The following is a 21,089-nucleotide window of genomic DNA, read 5'->3' on the forward strand; positions in this document are numbered from 1 at the left end:
TTGACTGGAGTACACTGATGCATGAAGGTGTATAAATTACAGATGTTCAATTACATTTTAGTGGAAACTCATTTTCACTGCTGGCAATAGCTGTGTTTAGAGCTGTATTTACAGCTGTGACTGAGCTGTATTTAGACTAGTAGAAAAATGTTAGTGACAAGAGCCAGAACTGAACCAGGAGGTTACTATCTGACAGGTAGTAGGACACAAAATTGATGTAGTTAGTTACATTGTGATCCACCAATTGAAAATTGACCATAAGTAAAAGGAGCTAAAATTAATTCCCCAGATGTTTCATCTCATCATGGCAGCTGTTAGGATGGGATGTGAAATGTGACAATATTTGGGGAAGGGAGATAGAAAGGAACTAAAATCTTAGTGAGGAGATAGTTACTTGGTATTATGGATGATTAGGCAGAACTTAAGTTGACAGAGGGACCTGGTTCTTTCCTCTCTGCTCTTTTAGAACAAATCCATTTTAAAATGGGATTCATGAAGATTTCTTTGTGGTAGATGCATAGGTGTTCACAGTATAATTCATTTAACTTCTCTGTATGTTTGATTATACTTTGTTGGATTTTCCCTGGAGGGGTTCCATGGAGGATATGGCAATACTAATCCATTTCTTTTCATGTAACTTGTCTCTCATAATGAGAAACACATTAAATATTTCAGAAACTAAAGCTAGTAAATGTCCAGACTGCTAGTTTAGTCTTGGAGGCTCACCAAAATGATCCTCTCCAACATCTGAGCTGTCTGACCAGCAGCCTCACTTAGACCACGACTTAATTTTTCATTCTCCTCTACCAGTGACTGATTCTTCTCCATTAAGGATTGCAGATTCTCTGATGGTTCCACACTAAAACAAAGAAAGTAACATATTAGAAAAATATCTGATCAATAATACCTATATTAGAGGTGGATTAAAAATATATATCCCATAGGCCTTTGAGGGGCTTGGTTTAAAATTACCCCTCACAAATCTAGAAAAAGTATGCCCATTCTTCCAGCCAGGTAGTATACTGGATAAATAAAAATGTATGCCTGAACTACTTTAAATTAATGGTTTGGAGGAAAGTAATAATTTAGAGCCAGATATGGTTGGAAAATTCTGAAAGAGATGGGAATACCAGACCACCTGACCTTCCTCTTGAGAAACCTGTATGTAGGTCTGGAAGCAACAGTTAGAACTGGACATGGAACAACAGACTGGTTCCAAATAGAAAAGGAGTACGTCAAGGCTATATATTGTCACCCTGTTTATTTAACTTTTATGAAGAGTACATCATGAGAAACGCTGGGCTGGATGAAGCACAAACTGGAATCAAGACTGGTGGGAGAAATATCAATAACCTCACAAATGCAGATGGCACCACCCTTATGGCAGAAAGTGAAGAAGAACTAAAGAGCCTCTTGATCAAAATTATAGAGGAGACTGAAAAAGCTGGCTTAAAGCTCAACATACAGAAAACTAAGATCAAGGCATCCGGTCCCATCACTTCATGGCAAATAGATGGGGAAAACAGTGGCTGACTTTATTTTTTAGGGCTCCAAAATCACTGCAGATGATTATTGCAGCCATGAAATTAAAAGACGCTTACTCCTTGGAAGGAAAGTTATGACCAACCTATACAGCATATTAAACAGCGGAGACATTACTTTGCCAACAAAGGTCCGTCTAGTCAAGGCTATGGTTTTTCCAGTAGTCATGTATGGATGTGAGAGTTGGACTATAAAGAAAGCTGAGTGCCAAAGAATTGATGCTTTTGAAGTGTGGTGTTGTAGAAGACTCTTGAGAGTCCTTTGAACTGCAAGGAGATCCAACCAGTCCATCCTAAAGGAGATCAGTCCTGGGTGTTCATTGGAAGGACTGATGTTGAAGCTGAAACTCCAATACTTTGGCCACCTGATGCGAAGAGCTGACTCATTTGAAGAGACCCTGATGCTGGGAAAGATTGAGGGCAGGAGAAGAAGGGGACGACAGAGGATGAGATGGTTGGATGGCATCACCGTCTCAATGGACATGGGTTTGGGTGAACTCTGGGAGTTGGTGATGGACAGGGATGTCTGGCATGCTGCGGTTCATGGGGTCACAGAGAGTCGGACACAACTGAGTGACTGAACTGAACTGATGGTTGCAACAGGAATGACTAACTTTTATCCTTAGCTCTTGGTTTAAGATCTTTTTACTTATTTCAAATATGTAAGAAGTTTCCCTCTTCTCATTCTCAATCCTTCATTAAAGATTAGGGAAGCAGAGAAAGAAGAGGTATGGAGGAGGTAGAAGTGAAACTCGTCATGGTCAAACTTTAAGCTCATCAACATAAGTGACTTACCGATCTGCTGTACAGTTTAGGGAAATAGCATTTAGGAACCAAAATGTTTAAATGATGATCTGTGGTCACTAAGAACACATTTCACAACTTTCCATAAATAAGTGCTCCCTTCTAAATGTTTGCCTTGCTTCAAACTGATGACCCACAGCCTCCTGTTCATTTGTCTATTAATTTTTAATGGCTTAGCGTGGGTGGTGGCAACAATAGCATTCATTTCAAATAGTGAAAGGAAGGGACAGAAATAGTTTAAAAGATAAGAATGTTTGGAATTTATGCAGATAATTTGCTATATCAGTTCCAGAATAATGAAGCAGATCAATAAAAAACAGTTTTGATTTGCCTTTTTTTTTTTTTTTAACACACTGGGATTAATTGTTTAAAAGACTGGAAAATAGGACTGGCAAAAAACGATCAGAAGAAATATGAAGATTCGATTTGAAGGAATGGCAGGGGGAAATGAATAGTTGCAAGGATATAATACAGAGAAAAAAAGGACAGGCAACAGCTGTTCTTAATCTCAAGAAAGGACAGAAAAAGAGTTTAGGAACAGATGCCCTCTCACCCAGTTTAAGACTTCCATGAATTCTTATAGAAGATCTTAGCATGTTCTTTATCAAAAAGTTAATAGCAAGGCCACACTATAGGGTCTCATATTATACTCTTGAGAATTTATTAGAACTCTTATGAAGGAATGTTCAATTAAAATGTGGATTATAAAAATAAACTATGGGTAAATTTAGTGTTATTTTAGATTGTTCTGGTTTTTTTATTGTTACTAAACTGAAAACTTCCATGTATCATTCATGCAAGTTGACAAGCTCCAAAGTAATGATACTTTTTACTCAATAGTTTCTTTCCCTCTAAAAATTTCCAAGGTTTCTCCAAATGGAGAAAATACAATGGAAACCAAAGTTTCCTCTTTTCAGATGCTATTTAACTGCCAATGCTACAAGGAATTCAAGTTAGTTGAGTATGTGCAAATTGACAAACAGGCTCAGAAAATCTATACAAAAGCTTAAATGACACACATTCAAAAAGAAGAGTATATAACCTAAAGGAAAAAGCAAAAAAAATTCATTTATATAAACTAAATTTTGTTAAAAAGCCTTAAGAAACGTCTCTAAAAATATAGGTGTACATTTTTGAGGAAAGAAGCAGCATCTTTATTTCTCTGAAAGACATTGAACAATTGATTTAAATTGATTCTTTCAACTATATCTTAAAATCTGTTACTTTTTTAGCTGAAATTATATCCTATAGGTTATTCTAGGTAGTCAGAAGTCTGAAATGGTTTTGGTTAGTCTTGTCTTACATGAAACAAGTCTATACTAAATTGAAAGGAAAGGAAGATAGGTCAGCTGCTTCTAAACTGGCTATACTAGAATGAATGTTTAGCAGACCCTTTAAAGGATCCAAGCTTTCTTCAGTTTTTTTATCCAACATTCTTAAAATAGGAAACCAAGATTAAATGATCCAAAGAGGGAGGAATTCAAAGAGAAAGGCAGTCATTTCTGGGTGATAAAATTATGGTAATTTTAAGATTTATTCTTCATACTTTTCTAAATGTCCTACAAGAAGCAATGTATCACTTTTATAATCACAAAAAAATGATTGAGTTATTGAAAAATAAGGATATTAAAATAAAATAGGTTCACACCAAACTCCAAATGGAAAAATGAAATGTACAAAATAAAAGCAATGTAAGTACTAGAAGAAAACATGGGTGAATTCCTCTTTAATCTTGGCATAGGGAAAGGCTTTCTAACGATGAATCGAAATTCAGAAACATGAGAACATAAAAACAATGTACCCACTTTGGAAAACGGTTTGGCAGTTTCTTTAAAAGTTAAACATATGACCACAAAATTTCACTTGTACCTTCTCAATAAAAAACATATATCCATACAAAAACTTGCAATTGAATGTTCATGGCAGCATAATTGCTAATAGCCCCAAAGTTGAAACAACCCAAAAGTTCATCAACTGGGAAACTGATAGACAAAATGTGGTATATCCAGACAACCAAATACTATTTAACAATGAAAAGGTATGAAGTACTGATAATCTCAGAAATATTATAGGTCAAAAAATCAGACAAAAAGTTCACATACAGCAAGATTCCACATATATAAAACGTCCATAATAGGCAAATCTTGTAGAAAGCAGATTAGTGATTGCCTGGGTTTAGGAGTGGGAACGGGAGTGACTACAACTGGGCACAAAGGATCTTTTTGGAGTGATAGAAATGTTCCAAAATTGGATTGTGGTGATAGCCGCACAACTCTGTAAATTTACTAAAACCCACTGAATTGGGACTTCCCTGGTGGTGCAGTAGATAAGAACGTGCCTGCCAATGCAGGGGACATGGGTTCAATCCCTGGTCTAGGAAGATTCCACATGCTGCAGAGCATCTAAGTCTGTGCGCTGCAACTACCGAGCCTGAGTGCTGCAACTACTGAAACCCCTGAGCCTAGAGCCTGTGCTCCACGACGAGAAGCCATGGCAATGAGGAGCCCTCACACCACAACAAAGAACAGCCCCAGCTCACCGCAACTAGAGAAAAACGCCTGTGCAAAGCAATGAAGACCAATTGCAGCCAATAAATAAATAAATAAATAAACAAAAACTGAAAAAAAAAAAAAAACATCGAATCGTACACTTAAAGTGAATGGATTTAATGGTACATAAATTATATCTCAATAAATCTAGAGGTTAAAAAAATCCAGAGGTAATAAAAAATGACTCATAAACTTTTTACTACATAAAAATTTATTTTTTTTGCATGATTCAAAAAAACCACGAACAAGGTACAAAACAAATTAGGAGAAAATATTTGTGACACAAACTACAGACCAAAGACTAATATCACTAATATACAAAGAACTATTGAAAATACTTCTTAGGGTGGTTATCATAATAAAACATTAGGGTGGTTATCATAAAAAAAAAAAAAAAAAAAGAAAATACCACGTACTGGCAAGGATGTGGAGAAATCAACATTTGTGCACTTCTGGAGGAATGTAAAATAGTGTAGCCATTATGGAAAAGGGTATGGCAATTTAATTAAAAAATAAAAAATAGAATAAATATATGATCCAGCTATTCCACTTCTGGGCATATACCCAAAAAACTGAAAGCAGAGTTATTTGCATACCCATATTCATAGAAACATTATTCACAATACCCAAGAGGTAGAAGCAACCCATGTCCATTGACACATGAAGGGATATACAACATGTGGTATATACATACAATGGAATACTATTCAGCCTTTAAGCGGAACAAAATTCTGGGACTTCCCTGGTGGTCCAGTAGGTAGGAATCCACCTTGTAGACTTCCCTGGTGGTGGAGTGGAGAAGAATCCTCCTGCCAGTGCAGGAGATATGGCTTTGATCCTCGGTTTGGGAAGATTACAATAGAATGGGAAAGACTAGAGGTCTCTTCAAGAAAATTAGAGACACCAAGGGAACATTTCATGCAAAGATGGGCATAATAAAGGACAGAAATGGTATGGACCTAATAGAAACAGAAGATATTAAGAACAGGTGGCAAGAATATACAGAAGAACTATACAAAAAAGATCTTCATGACCCAGGTAACCATGATGGTGTGATCACTAACCTAGAGCCAGACATCCTGCAATGCAAAGTCAAGGGGGCCTTAGGAAGCAACACTATGAACAAAGCTAGTGGAGGTCATGGAATTCCAGTTGAGCTCTTTCAAATCCTAAAAGATGATGCTATAAAGTGCTGCACTCAATATGCCAGAAAATTTGGAAAACTCAGCAGTGACCACAGGACTGGAAAAGGTCAGTTTTTATTCCAATCCCAAAGAAAGGCAATGCCAAAGACTGTTCCAACTACTGCACAACTGCATTCATCTCACACACTAGCAAAGTAATGCTCAAAATTCTCCAAGTCAGGCTTCAACAGTACGTGAACAAAGAACTTCCAGATGTTCTAGCTGGATTTAGAAAAGGCAGAGGAACCAGAGATCAAATTGCCAACATCTGTTGGATCACAGAAAAAGCAAGAGAGTTCCAGAAAAACATCTGCTTCTGCTTTATTGACTACACCAAAGCCTTTGACTGTGTGGATCACAACAAACTGTGGAAAATTCTGAAAGAGATGGGAATACCAGACCACCTGACCTGCCTCCTGAGAAATCTGGATACACGTCAAGAAGCAACAGTTAGAATCGGACATGGAACAACATACTGTTTCCAAATTGGGAAAGGAATACGTCAAGGCTGTATGTACTGCTTATTTAACTGCATCATTTCTCATGATGCAGAGTACATCATGAGAAATGCTGGGCTGGATGAAGCACAAGCTGGAATCAAGATTGCTAGGAGAAATATCAAGAACCTCAGATATGCAGATGACACCACCCTTATGGTAGAAAGCGAAGAAATAAAGAGCCTCTTGATGAAAGGGAAAGAGGAAAATGAAAAAGTTGGCTTGAAACTCAATATTCAAAAAATGAAGATCATGGCATCTAGTCCCATCACTTCATTGGCAAACAGATGGGGAAACAATGAAAACAGTGAGAGACTTTAGTTTTTTGGGCTCCAAAATCACTGGAGATGGTGACTACAGCCATGAAATTAAAAGACGCATGCTCCTTGGAGGAAAAGCTAAGACCAGCCTAGAGAGCATATTGAAAAGCAGAGACATTACTTTGCTGACAAAGGTCTGTATAGTCAAAGCTATGGTTTTTTCCAATAGTCATGTATGGATCTGAGAGTTGGACTTTAAAGAAAGCTGAGCACCAAAGAATTGATGCTTTTGAACTGTGGTGTTGGAGAAGACTCTTCAGAGTCCCTTGGACTGCAAGGAGATCCAACCAGTCCATTCTAAAGGAAATCAGTCCTGAATATTCATTGGAAGGACTGATGCTGAAGCTGAAGCTCCAACACTTTAGCCACCTGATGTGAAGAACTGACCCATTGGAAAAGACCCTGATGCTGGAAAAGATTGAAGGTGGGAGGAGAAGGGGACAACAGAGGTGAGATGGTTGGATGGCATTACCTACTCGATGGACATGAGTTTGAGCAAGCTCCGGGAGTTGGTGATTGACAGGGAAGTCTGGCGTGCTGCAGTCCATGGGGTTGCAGAGTCAGACACAACTAAGCAACTGAACTGAACTGAATTGGGAAGATTCTACATGCTAGGGAGCAACTGAGCCCATGTGCTACAACTACCGAGCCCTCGTGCTGTAACTACTGAAGCCCACATGCCTAAAGCCTGTGCTCCACAAGAAGAGAAGCCACCACAATGAGAAGCCTGTGCCCCTGCAATGAAGAGTAGCTTCTCCCCGCTTGCCTCAACTAGAGAAAGCCCATGCACAGCAACAAAGATCCAGCACAGCCAACATAATAATAATAAAATAAAAAGAATCTGCCTTGCAATGCAGGGGACATGGTTCGATCCCTGGTTGGGGAACTAAGATCCCACATGCCTCAGAGCAACTAAGCCCATGCACCACAGAACCCATGTGCTGCAACTACTGAGCCCACGTGCCACAACCAGACTTGTGCACCACAATGAAAGATCTTGCATGACATAACAAAGATCCCTCGTGCCGCAACTAAGACACGACTCAGCCAAATAAATAAATAAATATTTTAAAAAGAGGAAGGAAATCCTCACACATACTACAACATGGATGAAACTTGAAGACATCATGCTAAGTGAAACAAACAGTCACTAAAGGTCAAACAAAACAATTATTATTCCATTCATATGAGGTACTTAGAGTAATCAATGAAAGTAGAATTATGATTGCCAAGGGCTGGAGAGAAGGGGAAACAAGGAGTTAATTTTTAATGGGTACAGTTTCGGTTTTGCAAGATGAAAGAAAAAAGTTTGGGGAAGGGACGGTGCTGCTGGTTGCTCAATATTGTGAATATACTTAATGCCAATGAACTGTATACTTAAAATGGTTAAATTTTTATGCATATTTAATCACATTTTTCGAAGAAGGCAATGGCAACCCACTCTAGTACTCTTGCCTGGGAAATCCCATGGATGGAGGAGCCTCGTAGGCTACAGTCTATGGGGTTGTGAAGAGTTGGACACAACTGAGTGACTTCACTTTCACGTTTCACTTTCATACACTGGAGGATGAAATGGCAACCCACTCCAGTGTTCTTGCCTGGAGAATCCCAGGGATGGGAACCTGGTGGGCTGCCGTCTATGGGGTCGCACAGAATCGAACATGACTGAAGTGACTTAGCAGCAGCAATCACATTTTTTAAAAAAAGGACCAACGGATCAAAAAACCTAATTAAAAAATGGGACACATGAACAGACAGTTTGCCAGAAAAAGAGATAAAAGTGGCCCTGAAACATTTGGGAAAAAAGCTAAAATCCATTCATGATTAAAGAAATGCAAATTAAAACAACACTAAGATAGAATTTCTCTTGTATCAGATTAGCAAAAATTGAAAATATATGACAACACATTCTACTGGCAAGGCTGTGGGGAAAAAAGCACTCTTAAACACTGCTGTTGGGAATACAAATGGGTATAATCCTGGAAGGGAATTAGGCAATATCTAACAAAACCACACACACACTTACCTTTTGCCCCAGCAATCCCATTCTTAGAAACCTACTCTGAAGAAAAGTAACAATATGAAAATATATGCAGGGACTTCCCTGGTGGTTCAATGGCTAAGATTCCACACTCTCAATGCAGGCGGTCTGAGTTTTATCCCTGGTCAGGGAACTAGATTCCACATGCCACAGCTAAGAGTTCACATGCCACAACTAAAGATCCCCCGTGCTGCAACTAAGACTCAGTGCAGCTAATAAGGAAAGAAAGAAAAAGGAAGAAAATATACACATAAAAGGTTATTCATGTTGATATATGGCAAAACCAATACAATATTGTAAAGTTAAAAATAAAATAAAATTTAAAAAAATTTAAAAAAGATGAATGAATAAATAAAATTATGATATATATTCAGCAATAAAAAAATAAAATAAAAGGTTATTCATTGCAGCATGTCTGTAATTGCAAAATATTGGAAACAACCTAAATGCCCATACACAGGAGAGAAGGTGAATTGCTATGTATGGCACATATACACAATAAGAGTACCACGGAGCTGTACAAAAAAGAATGAGGAAGACTTCTATGAACTGATAAATGACTTTTAGAAAATACTGAAAAAAGCAAAGCCACAAAGTATATTTATAGTGTACTACCATTCATATGAGAAAGAGGATATGAAATAATACGCAAGTAACTGCTCATCTGTACAAAAGAAATATAGGAAGAAACTAAAGAGACTGATTAAATACAGGGGTTAGGACAATGTGGTGGCAAAGAAGTGGAAATAAGGGTGGAATGGGGACAGGATAGCAGGGACAAACAGGAACACTTCTCTGAGTATACATATTTTTTTCTTAAAAAAAAAAAAAAAACATTGTGGTAAAAAGCATAGCATAAAATTTACCATCTTAACGATTTTTTTTTCATCTTAACCATTTTTAAGTGTACAGTTCATAGTGTTAGTATATTCACAGTGTTGTGCAATGACTCTCCATAAGCTTTCATCTTGTAAAACTGAAACTCTATACCCATTCAAAAGCAACTCTCCATCCCTGGTCTATTCTTTTAGTTTCTGTCACTGCTTTTACTCATAGAATGCTCTTTACCTTCACCTATATGCACAGAGAACTTTGCCTATATTTTTTTCTAGTTCTCTTGTAGGTTTTTTCTTTTTTTATATTGTGGTAAAAAAACATATGGGCTTCCCAGGTGGCTCAGTGGGTAAAGAACCTGCCTATAATGTAAGAGACATTGGAGATACAGGTTTGATTCCTGGGTCAGGAATATCCCCTGGAGGAGGGCATGGCAACCCACTCCAGTATTCTCGCCTGGAGAATCCCATGGACAGAGGAGCCTGGTGGGCTACAGTCTGTAGGTCACAAAAAGTCAGACACAACTGAAGTGACTGAGCACAGCACAATACAGCAAAAAACATATAAAACTTGTCACCTTAACTGCTTTTAAGTGTACAATTGAGTAGCATTAAGTATATTTACATTGCTGTAGAAACAGATCTCTAGAAATTTTTCATCTTGTAAAACTCAAATTATATACCCATCAAATAATAACTCCCCTTTTGGCCCTCCCCTAGCCCTTGGTAACCACCATGCTACTCTTCATTTCTGTGAATTTAACTACTTTAAATTCCTTATATAAGTGTAATCATACAGTATTTGTCTTTTTGTGATTTGACTGTTTCACTTACATAATGTCCTAAAGTTTCATTCATGTTGTAACATGTGACAGGATTTCCTTCCTTTTAAAGGCTGAATGATATTGGGACAGATCGAGGGCAGGAGAAGGAAGGAACAGAGGATGAGATGCTTGGATGGCACAGCGACTCAATGGACATGAGTTTGAGCAAATTCTGGGAGATAGTGAAGGACAGAGAAACCTGGTGTGCTGCAGTTCATGAGGTCACGGAGTCAGACATGACTGAGAGACTGAATGATAACAACAACATTTTGTTGTATGTATATATTGTTGCTTAGTTGCTAAGTCATGTCCGATTCTTTTGTGACTCCATGGACTGCAGCCCATCAGGCTCTTCTGTCCTTGGGATCTATTATGAATAGGTGGGTAAGCAAATATCTCTTTGAGACCTTGTTTACAGTTCTTTAAGATATATACCCAAAAGTGGGATTGCTGGATCATATGGTAGTTCTATTTTTAATTTTTTGAGCTACCTCCATACTGCTTTCCATAGCAGTTATATCATTTTACAATCCATTCAACAATGTACAAACATTGTAATTTCTCCACATTCTCCTTGCATCCCTTCCAACATTTGTTATTTTCTGTTTTTTTTTTTAATAGTAGCCATCCTGACAAGGTGTATGGTGATATCTAATTGCAATTTTGATTTGCATTTCTCTGCTCTGAGTATATATTTTTGTAAAACCTTGACTCTTAGACCATCAATAATGCTTCACATACTCTTTATATACCCAAAATATAAACAATGAAAACCAACCAAGCAAGATGTAGGGGGGATCCACAATGGAATACAAACAGTAACTCTGGGAAACAGTATCTTGCCTGGATACTTTAAAGTCTAAAGACAAAAAGAACTGTACATATATGCTGTAATCTAGTCACTAAACGTGTTTCTCATGGGGGTATGGGCTAGCAATTCCAAAATTATGTTATGTGTCTACTAGAACTGAACTAGTAAGTAAACAAAATGCAGATAATGAGAGCTGGTTTTTCACGGCTGGAGAAAGAAGTTATAAAGAGTGGGAAGATTAAAATAAACCCTGTAATGTTAGACTGGAATCAGAGGTATCAGTCTAAAATCATGGTTTTTAACATATATTCAATTAGATAGATATAAAAATATAGATATATGTGTGGGTTACTGTACATACAGATATTTCCTAGCTCTACTCACTGAGAGGGCCTAGAAGTAGTGATATCCCAGTAACAATGAGCACACCTAATGCCCAGATGTTTCTAAATACCATTTTCCAACTAAAAGAAAAAACAGGGCTCCTTGGACACATGATTGATTCCAGAGCTGAGGCAGGGAAAATACAACATCTTGTGGAAATGCTTAAATACTTGACGGTGTGTTAAAGAATATAAGAGCTACTCTGAAGGTGTTCCTAGTAGATAAGAAACAAAAAATAAAACAAGATATAAAACAAATGATGATAGTATTGGGTGTTAATGCATAGAATAAAATAAATACCCATGGGTCTATATTGCTATAAATACATAATCAGATAAATAAGTGGTAGGAAGAGAAAAACAGCTCTTTCTCATCGTAGGATTCCAATTAATACATTTCTGAGGCCAGAACCCATGCTTTTTCTATTTTATCAGGTTGGCTCAAAGCTAACTAGCTAAGTCCTAAATAGACAGCAAGTTTGTTAAGATCCCTACCTTGACACCAAGTGCTATCAGAAACTTTAGAATATCAGGGGGGAAACAATTATAAGGAGAAAAAGACTCTGTTAGAATATACATTTAAAATTAGTCTACGGCTCTTACTTTATAGATCCAGGCAGGGTACCTCCATGGGCTTGTAGCAACAAAACCTGTAGCTGCTGGACCTGGAAAAAGCAAAGAAAAATAGTCAGCTAGTTATCAATCAAAACTACTTATCCCTACTTAGCAAAATTATCATGATTAGCAGTAGGGTAATTTTACTTGATGCTTTTGAACTGTGGTGTTGGAGAAGACTTTTGAGAGTCCCTTGGACTGCAAGGAGATCCTACCAGTCCATCTTAAAGGAGATCCGTCCTGAGTGTTCATTGGAAGGACTGATGTTGAAGCTGAAACTCCAATACTTTGGCCACCTGATGTGAAGAACTGACTCATTGGTAAAGACCCTGATGCTGGGAAAGACTGAAGGCGGGAGGAGAAGGGGATGACAGAGAATGAGATGACATCATCGACTCAATGGACATGAGTTTGGGTAAACTCTGGGAGTTGGTGATGGACAGGGAGGCCTGGCGTGCTGCAGTCCATGGGGTCGCAAAGAGTCAGACCCGACTGAGCTGAACTGAATTTTACTTGATGCCTGTGACATCTAAGGCGTATCTTAAGTATTACAGAAAGCAACACGGTTGATGATTCAATGATAAAAAGACAATCAGCATTACATGAATAACTAGTACTTAGAAGATGTCATCTCTTTTACCTAAGCATCTTCATGAGTTTTTATTGAGCCTCTATTCTGTTTTTTTTTTTTTTTTTTTAAATCAGACTTAGCACTGAGCTAGGCAATGTGGGGGAGCACAAAATAAACTCTTGTGGTTTATTATCTAGTTTACAATCTAGTTGATGAAGACAAGACTAAGGCCTGAAAAAGTAGGAAATAACACAAGACAGAAGATCCTAAGTCATCAAGTATACTTAAGTACTTTAGGGTTCTGAGAAGAAGCAAATTAATAAAATCCCACAATAGTCTAAAGGAGGCTTTGTGGGGATGGATCTTAAACCAGAGTGCACCTGTAATCATTGTCTCCATTCCCTCTTATGATAAAAGAGGAGCTGTTCTGCTTGAGTTTTGGATCCCAACTCTTCTTGCCTTCTGATAAATCTTACTCTACTTGTTATCCCCTCTCTCTTCTATATATGTGACTTCTCTCTTTTTACAGTATCCTTCCTATTAAGATTAAAACATGTTCAAGTCTCTACCATCTTAAAAGCACCTCCCCCAATCCCACTTCCTATCACTTTTTGCTTGATTTCTGTCCTTCATGAAGTTTAAGAGAATAGTCTACACCCACTGCCTCCATTTCCTTTGCTCTTCTCTCACTTGCTCTTTAACTTATTCTAATCTGATTTGTGCCCACAACATTCCACTGAAATAACTTTGAATAATGTCACCAATGATCTGCATGTCACTATATCCCACGGGCATTTTTTAGTCTTCATTTTATTTGACTGTTTGGTAGCATTTGGGTTACCAGACACCACACTTTTCTGCTTTTCCTTCTATTTTTCAAGCTGATCTTCTAGTCAATTTCTTAGTTCATCTTTGCTCCAACTGTCCTTTAGGTGATAAAGTTCCTCAAAGCTCTCTGCCTATAGTTTCAATTACGATTTATTAATAAAAACTGGTGACTCCCAAATTTATCTCAAACACAGATCTTTCTGAATTTAGAATTTTTAAAATGCAATAACTCTAGTATTTTACATTTACTATCACATCATTATTTCCAAAGCATGACTACACATGTGATTTCATTTGATCCACACAGATTTCTCTGGGCTTTCCTGGTAGCTCAGCATTAAAGAATCAGCCTGCAATGCAGAAGCCATGGGTTCAGTCCCTGGGTTGGGAAGATCCACTGAAGAAGGAAATGGCAACCCATTCCAGTATTTTGCCTGGAGAATCCTATGGACAGAGGAGCCTGGTGGGCTACAGTCCATAGGGTTGCAAAGAGTCGGACATGACTTAGTAACTAAACAACAATAACAACACAGATTTCTAAAGCATTTACAGGGAACAAGGTTGTTTGATAGGGGGAAACTGATATTTTACTTCCATTTTATGAACAGGAGCCTTCAGGCAGAAAGCTTAGGGACGATTTGCTGGCCATCAGTGAAGGAACTGCTGGTAGGGGAGTGCTGTTCCCTCCAAACCAGCTCTCTCTCCCTTGCAACCTGCAAGTAAGGCTTACATCCAATTGCAGGGAGAAGAACTTTCTTGTTCCTTGAAAAGCCATTACCACTCCATTGGGGAGAGATAGTGGGAAAAGTCAAGGGCTGGCTATCAGGTGACCTGGTTCCTGTCAGCCTGCCCTGAACCACCATATTCATTTCTTAGACCCTAGTGTCTTAAAATGGGGATAAAGATAACTGCTGTGTTCATTGGCATATTATGATGATAAAATTAAATAATGAATATAAAAGGGTTTTTCTGAACCACGTCAAGGTGAGACAGGAAATCTGAAACAAAGGGAGCTTCTTTAAGGCCTGAGTCTAGACCTTGGAGCCAGACACCATGGAAGATGATTTAGACATAATGTCTCATTTAGTCCTCAAATCAGACCTGAGGGGACTGAGTATTACTATCGGGAAATATTAACATTATTAATAAATAATACTGGGAACTGAGTATTACTATTATTGAAAGTGTTAGTCGCTCAGTCATGTCTGACTATTTATGACCCCGTGAACTGTAGCCCACCAGGCTCCTCTGTCCATGTGATTTCCCAGGCAAGAATACTGGAGAGGTTGCCATTTCCTTCTCCAGGGGATCTTATCAACTTTTTTGAATTTAGAACCTTTATACTGAACTATCTACTTAATATTTCCACTTAGTTGTCTGCTATCCCAAACCTGGTTTTTCTCTAGTGTATTCTGGTTCAGTGAATATGCTGTTTCACATGCCAGAAAGCTGGGTGTCATACCTTCACCCCCTTATCTAACCCACTTGTCACTTCTTTCTATCACCACCACCACCCCAAGTCCAAGCCACCATTTTTCTTTCTCTTGGACCATTGTAGTAACTTCTTAAGTAGTCTCCATGAGTATATTTTTGCTCCACCATAATCTATTTGTGTACAGCAGCCATACCGTCTTTCAAAAGTGTAAATTATTAATGCTGCCACCTAGCTAAAAATAATTTTTAACATAGTATGTGAGGCTTCGATCAGGCCTCTGTTTCTTTTCCAGTCTCAGACTGGATTACCCATTCCTTGCTCTCTCCACTCTAGCCACAATGGCATTCTGAGGTCTTCAAATGCACTATACTCCTTCCTAACTCAAGACCTTTGCAGACATGCTATATGTCTGGCACTGTTCTAAGTGCTTTATATGTATTAACTCATTTAACCCTCATAAAAACTCTATGAAGCCGGTACTATTATTATTATTAGTTCTGTTTTATAGATAGGGAAACTGAGGCACAGAGAACTTGCCCAGGGTACATAGCTAGTGAGATATAGAGCCAGGATTTGAACCCGGGCAGCTTGGCTGCACTGTCAATACCCTTTCCCATTATACTTTGATACACACACTATTGTGCTTTGCAGGTGGCTCAGAGGTAAAGAAGCCACCTGTTAAGCAGCAGATGCTGATTCAATCCCTGGGACAGAAAGATCCCCTGGAGAAGGAAATGGCAACCACTCCAGTATTCTTGCCAGGGAAATCCCATAGAAGAAGGAATCTGGTGGGCTACACCCCAGGGGTCACAGAGAGTTGGACACAACTTAGCGACTAAACAACAACATGTATTTCTTCTCTCTGGAATCTTCTTTCTTTTCTGCATAGATGATTCCTACTTCGTCTTTCAGATCTCAGCTCAAATGTAGTTACCTCAGGGAAGCCTTCTTCTCAGAGTAGATATTTAACAGAAGATCCTGCTCATACTTTCACAGTGCCCTATAGTACACTATTCCAGTTTATAATACATTGCTATGATCGTGTGCTTAATGTTTGTTTGTCTCTCCCATTAGGAGAGTTCCATGAAGGCAGAAACTATCTTCTTTGCTCAACAATATATTCCAGCACAGTACCTGGCACATAATAGTGTTCAGTAAATATTTATTGTTGGAATGGATGAACAAATAAATGACCAGGAAGAAAAGCATTTCTGGCAATAGGAGTACACATGAAAGCAAACAAAGAAGCAGCACTGAATAAGGTACTTTACAATTAAAGTGATTTTGTAAACAGGTAAATTACTTATATTTTCTATAATGAACCTTAGGAAGGAAATAAAGGACAATAAAAGGAGAAAAGACAACAGATTAAATGAGTTGTAATTATTATCACTGAGGAGGAAGCTAGAGATGGAGTGAGCACTAGACTGTTGAGAAACACTAGATTCCCACTGGGAAGAGTACTATACCAAGAAAAGCTGACACCCTTGCCAAGGGGGTCAATCTCGCTACCTGCTATTCTGCCAGTGCTATTGAGCTGTTGCACAATCATACTGATATCACCACAAATTCACGTTCCTAGTCAGCTACTTCTTCCATTTCCAAGACTTTAAGCCTTTTGAGCTCTCTTCAATCCCTCTATGCTATCATCTGCTTGATTGCTCTTAGAAGATGACCTTGTCTCCCACTTCTCTGAGAAGAAAATGATCATCAGGCTGATATCGCTCAATTTCCCTTCTTGGTTATCTAAGTTAGTGTCACTGTATCCTTCCTATTCTAACCTCTTTTCTTCTAGTCTTATGGGCAGGTATCCCCTCCACTGTCTAAGGTGAAGCCCTCTTTATTTGTGCAGAGGATCTCAACTAAAAGAAAACACCTTATCAACTCATTCCTATTCTCAGTCTCTCCAAGTCTATCCCAACCAGTCTCTGGTTCTTTCATATGTTGAAGTCTCTTCCATATTTCAAAAAAAAAAAGAAAAAAACACAGATTTATATCCCTTGACCCTTGACTACCAGCTACTGTCTTTTTTTATCTTGCCTTCTTGAAAGAAGAGCCTACCAACTTCCTCCACTTCCTTGTCTAGCATTCACTGTCCATCCCATAGCAATCTGTTCCCATCATTCCCCTGACCCTCTTCTCACTGCAGTCATCAATAGCTTTCTTGGTGATTAAAAAAAAAAAAATCAATGGACCTTTTTAACCCTTATCTTTACACTTCTTTATAAATTTATACTTTTGATAGCCCTCCTTGAAACTTTCTTCCCTTGTCTTCCATGAACCACTGATTTTCTTCCTACCTGTTTGCTCTTTCTTCATCTCCCTTGTTGTCGGCTCTCCTTTTCCCCTTCCTTAAATACTGCTGTTACCCCTGAGTTCTATCTAGTCTTTGTCTCTCTTCTTTGCCATTTGCTCACTCAGCAGATATTGAGTAAGTGCCTTTACATGCCAGACACTCTTCAATTTCATCTACTTTGTAACATCAGGTACCATCTAAATTCTCACTTTTGTCGCTTAGTCATGTCTGACTCTTTGTGACTCCATGGACTACAGCATGCTAGGCTTCCCTGTCCATCACCAATTCCCGGAGCTTGCACAACCTCATGTCCATGGAGTCAGTGATGCCATCCAACCATCTCATCCTCTGTCATCTCCTTCTCCTCCTGCCTTCAATCTTTCCCAGCATCAGGGTCTTTTCCAATGAGTCAGTTTTTCACATCACGTGGCCAAAGTATTAGAGCTTCAGCTTCAGCATCAGACCTTCCAATGAATATTCAAGGCTGATTTCCTTTAGGATGGACTGGTTGGATCTCCTTGCAGTCTAAGGGGCACTCAAGAGTCTTCTCCAACACCACAGTTCAAAAGCATCAGTTCTTTGATACTCAGCTTTCTTTAAGGTCTGACTCTTACATCTATACATGAGTACTAGAAAAATCATAGCTTTGACTAGATGGACTTTTGTTGGCAAAGTAATGTTTCTGCTTTTTAATATGTTGTCTAGGTTTGTCATAGCTAAATGCTGATGACATACAAATCTGTATCTTCAGACCTCTCTACATAAACCTGCATACCCAGCCATGTTTGAATAACTCTACTTAGATGTCTCTCAAGAGCTTCAAACTCAAAATGCCCAAAACTGAATTTCATCATTTCCATTTCCCTGCCTGACCCCTATTTTCCTCCTAAATTCCCTGACTCAATGATTGTTACTACCATTTATTCAGTTGTCCAAGCAAAAAACCTGGGGATCAACTTTGATTTTCCCTACCTACCCTTTCACATCAAATCTGTAGCCACATTTGTAAGCTCTATACATTCTACCTCCTTGGGTTTTTGTTGTTGTTGTTGTTTCTATCAATAATTTGTCCCCCTTTCTTTATTCTTCTGTCTTTAGTTCAGGTCATAGTGTTTACTTGAGTTATTATAATTCTTTAACCAGTCATATAAGGACCTTTGGGATCTGACTCCTGCACCTCTCTTGCCCCATCTCTCACTGCTCACTTCTTTATCAGTGAAATATCCAGTGCCACCCTCTACTCTTAAATATGACCAAAAAACATGTTCATAGGAGTTACTTTAACATGTCTTCATACTAACAGAATGCTTAACCAACATCTCTAAAGTCCTGGTGGAGAAAAAGCTGAGAAATAGGAGCTCTATCATTCCACTCACATACTTGTAATTTTCCCCATCAAATGTTAAGTCCCTTCTAACCTGTTGCTTCAGATGATTAAGTTCAGCTGTCTGGGGATCAATATTAACAACAGGTTTGTTCTTGATTTTTCTTGCTCTGTCAGCATAACGAAGAGTGTTTAATGTTTCCTCTAGATTGGAGTCAGCAGGACTCACACAGGCTATCATAAGAGTGTGGCTATTACCTCCTAGAGAATCTGAAAAAGAATAATGGAAGGAAGTGAAATCCAACAAGTAGGACGCAAGCAAAGCTGTCCATTAGGTTGGAGACTTCAATCTCAGAGCTGTAAGAAAATAATTCTTAAGTATCTACAAATTTCCTATTACATCAATATAAAAACATCAAGAATTTCTGTTGTGTAAAATGATATAGTTTAGCATGCTATTGCATGTGTCCTCCTTAAGTGAGACTGTGACGCCAACAGTTAATCAGGTTAAAACAACAGGGGCCTGGGCCAAGTAAGTTAGGAGCCACTGTTAGGATTAAACATTCTTTGGATGCTTCCTCTAGGTAGATTTTAACTCTTTAGGGAATTCTGCTTGTCAGCATTAATAAATACAGTAAGCAAGCTCATTTCCAGATACAAAGTGCTAAGTACAGTTGACACTCTACAGATTTTTTTGGCTCTCAAATCCATATATGAAGACATTTTTCCATTACCTTAGAAGCCTGCTTGCCAACAGGTCTCTCTCCAGTTTATCAATTGGACAGCTCTGTATGTAATAGTCCAAAAATCTGGCTTTTTATTAATATCTGTCCTATCTTTGCATTCTCATCACTATCATTCTAAGTTACTCTCTTATTTCTTAGAGGCACTTTGGGCTTACCTTGAAGCAGTCGAGTCAACTTGGAATCTCTGTAGGGCACAAAGCCACACTTTTTGTCATCTCCAAGAGCACTGATTACATTTCCCAAACATAGGAGGCCTCGGTTAATATTAATACCTAATAGTAGGAAAGAAAATTTAAATTGCTTGGTAACATCTAACATATACCTATCCTGAGAAAGAGAAAAGAATAAAGACCCCATAGAATTATTAAGTTAGCAATCTTAAGGAAACCTCTTAATCCTGTTCACTTTTCCGAGTGTCTTTTTTTTCCCCAAACAGAAAGCTCTATATAAAAGAAAAACATTATTTAAAAATCTTTAGTGTTCTTATCAAATATTCTTATGCTCTTTGAGAAACACACCATATATTCCCTAGGTGGTATGGGTAGAAATGGGAATAAACATAATGCTGGTAGAAGCTGGTGATGTCCACTCTGATATTTTAGCTTCTTTCCATCTCTTGCTCTTTCAAACAGTTGGTCTTCCAATTAAGTAAAGTTCAAAGGGCAAAGGTGAAAGCACAATTAAGTCAGTTGGCACTTCTTGCCCTTTTCCAAGGAAACAAAGCAGACAGACAGATAACAGATCACCATGACAACAACCACTTGTATAGTTATTTACTTTTTATACTTTCCTCTTGTTGCTTCAAATAGAGTAAACATTCTTTTCCACTTCTTAAATTCAAAGGTTTAGTTTTTAAACATTGTAATAATCTCTGAGGTCCCTTGAAAGCCCTTATGGTTATGTTTATCTTGGAAAGTCTATATAGTATAATGATTACAATCATGGAAAGTCTATATAGTATAATGGTTAAATGCATGGGCAATGGTGGCTAGGTTCTAATCCTGGCTTTCTCACTGACTAGTTATGCAATTTTAGGTAAGTTTTACAGAAGGGGCAAATCTACCCACTTCATAGGGGAGTTAATAAGATACCTTACACAAAACAAAGTTATATGATATATAAATGGCATGATGATTGTTAGTGCTATTCTACTTTACTTATTCAGCCACTGGACTCCCTTATAGGTCTATAAGATCCATATAACAACTATATCTATAAGATCCTTAACTCCAAAATTCCTTTCTGACTGCATCCTACTACCATCCTTCCGTTTCTTTCATGGATGCTGTTCTTCACCCTTATTGTGGCTACAAATTTACTGACACTCTTTTTTTCTCTTTTTCGCTGCACCACATGGCACAAAGGATCTTAGTTCCCCGACCAAGGATCGAACCTGCACCTGCTGAAGTAGAAGCGTGGAGTCTTAACCACTGGACCAGCAGGGAAATACCAACTGACTCTTTCTAATACCCTTGGTAGATCATCTT

General features: G+C 38.2%; 1 protein-coding gene across 3 annotated transcripts in view; it reads right to left on the bottom strand.

Annotated features, from left to right (window-relative positions):
* The window catches only part of KIF4A (kinesin family member 4A), a 129,793-nt gene that overhangs the window by 57,475 nt on the left and 51,229 nt on the right, over positions 1-21,089 (bottom strand). For all 3 annotated transcript variants that reach the window (XM_019956143.2, XM_070784779.1, XM_070784781.1), the window contains exons 8-11: positions 19,758-19,874; positions 18,951-19,126; positions 12,391-12,452; positions 727-859 (exon numbers count right to left, since the gene is read on the bottom strand). In XM_019956143.2, coding sequence (XP_019811702.2) covers positions 727-859; positions 12,391-12,452; positions 18,951-19,126; positions 19,758-19,874 — 488 coding nt within the window. The remainder of the gene's footprint in view (positions 1-726; positions 860-12,390; positions 12,453-18,950; positions 19,127-19,757; positions 19,875-21,089) is intronic.

The sequence above is a fragment of the Bos indicus genome, chromosome X (assembly GCF_029378745.1).
Source record: "Bos indicus isolate NIAB-ARS_2022 breed Sahiwal x Tharparkar chromosome X, NIAB-ARS_B.indTharparkar_mat_pri_1.0, whole genome shotgun sequence".
NCBI lineage: Eukaryota > Metazoa > Chordata > Mammalia > Artiodactyla > Bovidae > Bos > Bos indicus.